This window comes from Gopherus evgoodei, chromosome 20 (assembly GCF_007399415.2).
Source record: "Gopherus evgoodei ecotype Sinaloan lineage chromosome 20, rGopEvg1_v1.p, whole genome shotgun sequence".
Taxonomy (NCBI): domain Eukaryota; kingdom Metazoa; phylum Chordata; order Testudines; family Testudinidae; genus Gopherus; species Gopherus evgoodei.
The window spans coordinates 18,858,493-18,866,945 of NC_044341.1; the positions used below are offsets into that span (position 1 = coordinate 18,858,493).

The 8,453-nt window shown below is 45.2% G+C and overlaps 1 protein-coding gene across 1 annotated transcript; it reads left to right on the plus strand.

Moving 5' to 3' along the window:
• The first annotated feature begins 2,990 nt into the window (after positions 1 to 2,990).
• Positions 2,991 to 4,661, plus strand: ATP5IF1 (ATP synthase inhibitory factor subunit 1). Its single transcript, XM_030539356.1, has 3 exons — positions 2,991 to 3,108; positions 3,217 to 3,329; positions 4,366 to 4,661. The coding sequence occupies exons 1-3, from the start codon at positions 3,028 to 3,030 to the stop codon at positions 4,505 to 4,507; spliced, it is 336 nt and encodes a 111-aa protein (XP_030395216.1). The 5' UTR covers positions 2,991 to 3,027; the 3' UTR covers positions 4,508 to 4,661.
• The last annotated feature ends 3,792 nt before the right edge of the window (positions 4,662 to 8,453 follow it).

Genomic DNA, 8,453 nt, shown 5'->3' on the forward strand with positions numbered 1-8,453 from the left:
ATAGTCTCTGTAATAAGATGACAATATACAGGGTCAATTGCTTAAAGGAAAAAAAATGAATAAACAGCCTTATCCAAAAAGAATACAATTTAACACATTCCAGCAACTACACACATGTAAATACAAAAGAAAACAATATAAACCTATTGTCTTACTATCCTTGTACTTACAACTTGGAAACAGAAGATTAGAAAGCCGGGAGATAGAAAAAATCACTCTCAGAGCCGAGAGGGCACAGACACAAGACAAAGAACAAAGAACTCACACCCAAAACTTCCCTCCACCCAGATTTGAAAAAGTCTTGTTCCCTGTTTGGTCCTCTGGTCAGGTGTTTCAGGTTACTGGTGTTACCCCTTTACAGGTAAAAGAACATTAACCCTTAGCTATCTGTTTATGACAGCTCAATTGCCACATCCTTCTCCAATGACAGGGCACCTCTCATTCTTGTGTCCTTGTGCCGCAGGGCTGGGGTGAGCTCATCACACAATCCCATGAATGTGGCTTTCCTCATGCAAAAGTTCTGCAGCCACTGCTTGTCATCCCAGACATGCATCACAATGTAATCCCACCATTCAGTGTTTGTTTTCCAAGCCCAAACACAGAGTTCCACTGCGGTCAGCACCTCCGTGAATGCCACAAGCAATCTTGTGTCATAGCTACTACACATGGCGAGATCAATGTCACACTCCTCTTGCCTTTGTAGTTTAAGGAATAACTCCACTGCCACTCCTGAGATGTCAGTCAGAGCAAGCAGCATTCTGGTCAACAGTTTGGGATCCTCCCTGCAGCCTGAAAGAGGCATGGCACGCAGTACACAAACTGTTGAAAGATGGCACCAAATGTGGACAGAAGCACAGGGATTGCTGGGATGCAAAGCAATGCATCAACGGGCATTGGGACTGGACCCAGGATGCCTCACGACCTCCTCCGCCTTCCCAGAAGTCTTAGCGGCAAAAGAAAAAGAAGTGTTCTGTGAGATAGTTGCCCAGAGTGCACCGCTCTGAATAGCGTAAGTGTGAACACGCTATTGCACAGGCAGCTGTCAGTGTGCACACACAACAGCAGTTTTCCTTCTATACTCTCTGAGCAGCGCCTCGCTCTGTAACTGCCGGTGCTGTAACTTTGCCAGTGTAGACGTGCCCTAAGTATTATCTAGCCTATCCACTATGCCCTGCACTTTGCTAAGTCACAATCCTGTGACCGTGGCCCCGCACACTTGTATAATAAAATCCTGCACTGTGGATTTTTCACCTCCAAAATGATTTCCCACTGACTAGTAGCAATACAATGTTGCAAGTTTACAGAGTGAGATGGCCACTCACTTGTCCACTGTTAGTGCAGCTCTCTTTCTGATGTCCCTGCACTGAAAGAGCCAGGATGAGCTTGGTGCACAGATCCAGGAATGTGACCTGTTGCATCTGAAAGTGCAGCCATTGCTAGTTTTCCCAAGCCTCCATTACAATGCCATCTCACCAGTTAGCAGGGCCAGCTCCAGGCACCAGCACAGCAAGCAGGTGCCTAGGGTGGCCAAAGGAAAGGGGAGGCACGTCTGGCTGTTTGATAGCAATTCGGTGGCGGGTCTCTCAGTCCCTCTTGGTCGGAAGAACCTTCCTCCGAATTCCCGCCAAAGAATGAAGCAGCGGCAGTGGACCTGCTGCCGAAGTGCTGCCTATCACATTTATTTTATTTTATTTTATTTTGCCACTTGAAGCGGCAAAAACACTGGAGTCGGCCCTGCCAGTCCGTACTTGTTTCCATGGCTCAGAAGCCATGTTCCACAAGCACCAACAACCTTGAAACATAGGCGCTGACTTCCCCTCTTTGCCGTGGGTGCTTGACTCCCCTCTCGGCCCCCAGCCCCACCCCTACTCCACTCCTTCCATGAGGCCCTGCCCCAGCCCCACCTCTTCCCCACCATTCCCCCTTCCCCGAAGTCCCCACCCCAACTCCATCCCTCCCTGCCCCTATTCCAACTCCTTCCCCAAATCCCTGCCTGGCCCTGCCTCTTCCTCATCTCCTCCGCTGAGCACATCATGTTCCCGCTTCTCCCCCATCCCCAAGCATGCTGTTTGGCAGTTGCTGGGCGGGAAACGCTGGGAGGTAGGCAGAGGAGCGGGGATGCTGCGCACTCACGCGGAGGGGGGGCAGGGAGATGCTGCCAGTGGGTGCAGAACACCCACCAATTTTTCCCTGTGGGTGCTCCAGAGTTGGAGCACCCTCAGTCAGCGCCTATGCCTTGAACTGGCTTTTGCTATATCCCACAGTAGCAATCTCTCCTCCACAAAATAATCATGTCCCCACCACTGCTGCAATTTTTCTTAGAGCTCTGTAAACACGGGAGCATCATTCAGTCTGTATTTGCACCACTCAAGACAACAGTGCACATCTGTTTGGGCCCCATGCTCTATTAGAGATGGTGGACAATGAGAAGCAAGTTTGGGGGGATTTTTTTGAAAAGGCATGGAAACGATGATCCCCGGCTAATGCCAAAGGATGCAAAAAGTTGTATGAGGAAAACTTGAGCAGCTGCTCCCAGTCACCCCTGCAGGACCTTTCTTCACCCCCTGCACTGCCACAAGGTCCCAAAGCACAGTGAGTGCACTGGACCGCGGCCTCCCATGGAGCCCTGCACCAGGCATGGACACACACAGCTCCTGCAAGCCCAGGCCTGCGACACTGCTCGTGGCTGGGACACGCGGACTCCCGCGCCTCGGCCGTTTGCACGTAGCCATGGCCCAGGCCGCCCGCCCTAGCACACCCAGTGCTGCCAGCGACCAGGCTGCAGGCCGGGGGGCCTAGGCCGCACAGCCCCAACCTCCCAGCCTGCGCGCGCAACCGCGCTCCTCCAGGGTCGGGGCTCTCGGCCCCGCCCCACTCTCCAGGACACTGATTGGTACGTCGCCCGGCCCCTTCTGTCTCGCGCGCGGCGCTGGTTGGCCGGCCCGGCCCCGCCCCGTGCGCGCGCCGCTGTAAGGCTGGGCCGCGGCGCCTCAGAGTGAGTCCGCTCCAAGGGCAGGCGGGCGGGCGATGGCGGCGGCAGGGCTGCGCGGAGGCCTGCGCGCGGCCTTGGGGATGCAGCAGCGGGGATGGAGCTCGAGCTCCGACCAGGTACCGCCGGGCCCGGGGGCTCCTGTGTCCCTGCGGCTGAGGGGCCAAAGCGCCGGGGGAGGCGGGCAGGGCCTGGGGCTTCCCTGACGTGTCTGTCTCTCTCTGCAGCTGGGCGAGCTGGGGAGCGGCGCTGGGAAGGGCGGCGGCGGCGGCGGCTCGATCCGTGAGGCTGGAGGGGCCTTTGGGAAGAGGCAGGCGGCCTACGAGGAGCGATACTTCAGGTGAGTCTCCTCCGGCCCGTGGGACTCCTGGGTTCTGTTCCTCGCTCTGCTGCCGCCTGCCCACCTGTTCCTGGGCCGACTAAACCGGGGTCAGCCTGGCCGCCCCCGCCGCTGCCGCTGTCTGTGGGACCTTGGGACAGACACCCGGATTCCCTGGCTGGGGACATTAGCAGAGCAGCTGAACCTTCCGGGGGGGGGGGGGGGGGCTGCTCGTGTCACGAGGTCACATGCTTGCTGCTCTTGGGCTCTGTCTCCTGGGTCTGGCTTCTGTTCCTTCAGCTGCTAGGCTTTGCAAGCCAGTGGCAGTCATTCCCCAGGTAGTGACAGTCCTGTCAACTCAACAGCTGATTAACTGAGAGAATCCTGTCTAGCTAAATGCTGCATTTGCTCAGGTATTGGCAATCTATTAAAGAATAAGAGAAGAGTCTAGCTGCAACCATGAGATGAGGGGCAGGTGAAAGACACTGCAGTATCCCAGCTGAGACATCAAATCCTCCTAGATGTTAACAAAAATCAATAACTGAGATTGTCCTTTGCTAGATCTGTCTAGTAGTATCCAAGCACCTTATATAGTGACCTGCATGTGTTGCAGACCCTACCCTCTCACCCATTACAATCTGATTTCTCTTCATAAAATTGGACTAAAAGCTGATAAACTTTAGCCTCTTCTCTTGGAGCCACTGCTTCTAGATAGGGTCAGGTTTGGTAACTGTTAACAGCAGAGCAGTTCTGATTGTTGTCCTGGGAGGGTGCCATACCTGCTTGATGGGGATTGTCAGTGTAGCTGAGCCCCTAGCCTTCATGTCCAATGGTGTCAATCAGTCTATAGAAACTTGTGTTTCTGTCTAGATGGAAACACTGTCTGCAGTTGTCCTGAAATGAAAGTGGTCCAATTAGCTCTTTAAACTTTGAAACCATTCTGTGCCTAGGAAATACTTGGGGGAGGAGGGGGAGTGTTTGACTTTAGCTTCCTTTAAGTGGGCTGTCTATCTCAAACTCTCAAATAACTTGGTTTGTCTGAATTGGTGATGCACAGGGAGAAGGAGCGGGAACAGCTGGCCTCTTTGAGGGAACATCATGAAGAAGAAATCCATCATCACAAGGAAGAAATACAGCGGCTGCAGAAAGAAATTGAACGCCATAAGAACAAGATCAAGAAACTTAAAGGTGATGATTAAGCTGCTATTGGTTGGCTTTTTCATGTACAGCCCATGATTCTCGTTGTAATCATTGCATTGAAGACTGTATGCTTTAGCCAACATAATCTGAATGTTTTCTGTTAGAGGACATACTACAAAAGTCAAATAAAAATCAGTCTCCTGTTCTGTTTTAGTGATGGTCTTATTTTTAATATTTTTCTTTTTCAACTAAACTCTTGTTGGAGTTTCATATAGGAGCTCTTCATTCTAGAGTTTAAATGCTTCTTACACTTTTCTGTAGATCACATCTAAATAAATCAAACTTAAGGTAATTAGAGCATCAGCTGAACCCCCACATGAGGTTATGGGCTGGAGAGTTATCAGTTGGGGATTGGTCCTGCTTTGAGCAGGGGGTTGGACTAGATGCCCTCTTGAGGTCCCTTCCAATCCTCATGTTCTATGAAAACGTGATACCAATGTTACTCAGTGTTGTACCTCTTTTTGTTGAGCAATTTAAACTTGTTTCACCACCTCAAACAAGCCTTCACCCTAGTTTAAAGGGCAATGTAACAGATAGGTGAAATAAAGCTGGGATTGTAAGGAGTTTTTAATCAATGTGCAATTTATTATACACTAGTTTAAAAAAAAAAAAAAACAACCCACCTACATACAGTTAAGTTGAATGTCCATAACCAGTAATACTCGTTTGATCACATGTTGTGCTAATTTCCCTAGGTTAAATCTTTTGAATAAGGGAACATTTTAACAATCAATTACTGGTTCTCAGTTTTTCAGCCTTTCTGGGTAAGTGTGTAACCCACCCTTTGAAAGTGGACTTATGTTGGGCTTGACATTTTACTGTTAGTGGTTTTATCTTGATGGTCAACAGACTTTTTTCTCCATATCTCAAATATTGGCCAGCAACCTACTCGGCTAGTATGTAGCTTTCTGCAAGTAGGGTATGATGGGTTTGGTCACAGAGACCCCCTTGGGACTCTCACCTGATACAGTGCTGAGATTATCTCTGAGCCTTTTTTTTTTTTTTTTTTCTTTTTTTCCCAGTTGGGACTTAAGAACCCTATCTTGTTTTGTAACAAACTGGCATGTCTGGCAACACAGATCCAGGGTCTGAACCATGCTCCCAAAACTGCAGACTTAACTGAAACCAGTCTAGCAAGTACTTCTGTCTCCAGCACCCAGACACCCAGCTCCCAATGGGATCCAAACCCCAAATAAGTCCATTTCACTCTGTATAAAGTTTATACAGGGTAAACTTAAATTGTCTGCCCTCTATATCAGAGAGGCACAGCTGTTTGCTCCCCCAGGTATTAATCACTTAATCTGGGTTAGTTAATAAAAACAAGGCTTTGGAGCAGTGAAGCAGCAGGCTTTTGCCCAGAGCTAAAGCGGAGCTGGAGCACAGAAAATCTTGACTGCTCCAGCTTTTTTTCCTTCATTTTCAATCCAAAGTGAATTATATTTAGCAAGAAAGTTCTAAAGGTGCCAAAAAGATTCAGATTGTATAAAAATTGATATCAGCATCTACTTTACCACTTTACGTAATCTGTCAGTTATTCTCACTTTGGCCAAAATCAAGATTTAACATACAGATTCAAAATTGTTTGCCAATATGTTTTATTAAAGAATTAGATAATTATCAGACATCGGGGAACACTGTAGACTGCTCCCACCCTTGTGCCAAGGTTAAGCGAGTACGTACTTGCATGAATTAGTATGTGTTGATACTTTTGTAAGGGTTGATCAACGAGATGTGTTGCGATTATGGAAAAGTGTGACGCAAGGCAACATTTAAGATATCAAAAATTGGTATATTGCAAGTTTTTGTTTATTGCAATATTAAGATACTGTAAGAGATTAACCCTTTAAGCTCACTTCTCACACAGGCTCCAGTTAACAGTACATTTGTACATGCGTCCATATCGCTCTGGACTTATTTTATATCATCTGTTCAACGGTCTTTTGGTAGTGTTTGTAATTTAAAATTTACTGAAAGTCACATGTAGCAGGCATATAATATATATATACACATACAGGAAACTTTTCTGCATAAATTAGAAGTGATTTTTGTGATTTATCCAAAGTGACTGGAAAATATCCAACACAATTTTGAGCATGAATCCATGGGTCATTTTAAGAAAAAACATTTCTGTGAACACGTCATAAAATTCATCCTAAGGGAGCTACAGTCCCTTTAAAGAGGTGATAAGTTAACTTCTGATATCTCAAACACTTTAATATAATGTAATTGTCTATTTTAGTGTTAATATGTGCTACCATATGACATTATCCAAAATTATTTAAATCATAGGTGTCCCGAACTGGTGGCTTGTCACTTTTTTTTTTCCCCCACATTTCAAGAAGGGCTTGTCATTGTCTGCCCCTGGCTATGAGCAGTAATATTATGTTCCATAATAAGCTGTTAATTTTTGGCGGTTATTCTGTTTACTTATTTTTCAACTTTGGAACCATACAAGCAAGTTTAAATGTATCATTCTAAACAGATTAAAATTTTTAAACAGATTTCTCAGAAACAGTTAATTATACAGAATAAGTTAAGAGTAACATTTAATTGCATGTTTTAGCATTAAATCATATTCCAGGGTTGTATCTGTTTTAAATAGTCAAAGATTTAAAAAATGGCCCAGTTCTCCTTCTCCTCCCCCCCCCCCCCCAGTTGACAACAGCTGTAGTTGACATAATTTTTTTTGGAATGATGTTGTATGATAGAATGTTGGAAATAAATGTTAACAGGAAAGCAGATTCAAATTGCAAGCAGTCCTTTTAGTAAAGAGCAAATTTTCAGAAATATGTCTTTGCTCCATCAGCCTGAATAGATTATACAAGATGATAGAGCACATAAAAACATATTTCTGAAAACTTGCTCTTTACTAAAAGGACTGTGCTTGCAATTTAAATCCACTTTCCCGTTAACGTTTATTTCCAACCTTGTAATGTGTAGCCTCCTTACTTCCCAACAATTAATGTTGTAGAACAGCGATAGCATGTGCTAATGCTACGGCACATACCAAATTTCATTGATACCTATATTGAAGTGTTTTTTTGAGATTAATTAAAAGCTTAGAAAATATTTTGAATATTTTTACCACAACATTTCATAAGAAACTAACTTGCAATTTATAAATAAAAATGTATATTAAAAATACTTCCTTAAAACTGCAAGAAACATGTTAAAATATACTTTAATAATTTGTGTAAAAAGAAAATGCAATCATTTTTGTCCAGCAACAGAGTCCTGTGGCACCTTATAGACTAACAGATGAATTGGAGCATGAGCTTTCATGGGTGAATGACGAAGTGGGTATTCACCCACAAAAGCTTATGCTCCAATACATCTGTTAGTCTCTAAGGTGCCACAGGATTCTTAGTCTGGATCTGTAAAAGCAGCAAACACGGCTACCCCTCTGATTTTTGTCCAGAAAATCCAAAATAAATTCAGAGTACCTTAAGTGGTTAAGATATCACAAGCAGGTACATTTATAAAAAAAAAAAAGTTATGCTTTTGTTCATTGCTTTTTGAAGTTCATAACAAGAAACATTTGGATGCAGTAGCAGCACAAGAAGATTTGGCCTTGGCTTCAACAAAAAAATTAAATCTGCGCCCCATGATTGATCTCAACAATGTCTTTACTTTTGAATTTGAAAAACCCAAATTTGCCGATTTCTTATTTGATTTTTCTCAAAAGCCCAATGTACAAGGTGGAAAAGGAAGTAAATGGCGAGCTCAAACCATGTAGCTTCAAGACAAGTGAAGCAAGTGCCGTGAAAAGTTTCAGCCTTTGATGGCATGTAAAATGTAACCATCCTGAAAACTATGCAGTTCTGGTTACAAAAAAGGACCAAGAAGATGAGGCAAAACAGAAAGCTGGTACAGCTAAACAACGTTCATCTGGCTCTTTGAAAACTCTTGGAGAAGAGACAATTTTTTTTTTTTTTTTTTTTTTTT

Excerpts from the sequence above, each read along its gene's own strand:
- ATP5IF1 (XM_030539356.1), top strand. The coding sequence starts at position 3,028 with ATGGCGGCGGCAGGGCTGCGCGGAGGCCTGCGCGCGGCCTTGGGGATG. Across the intron at positions 3,109-3,216 it reads GGAGCTCGAGCTCCGACCAG|CTGGGCGAGCTGGGGAGCGG; the intron begins GTACCGCCGGGC and ends CTCTCTCTGCAG. Across the intron at positions 3,330-4,365 it reads TACGAGGAGCGATACTTCAG|GGAGAAGGAGCGGGAACAGC; the intron begins GTGAGTCTCCTC and ends GGTGATGCACAG.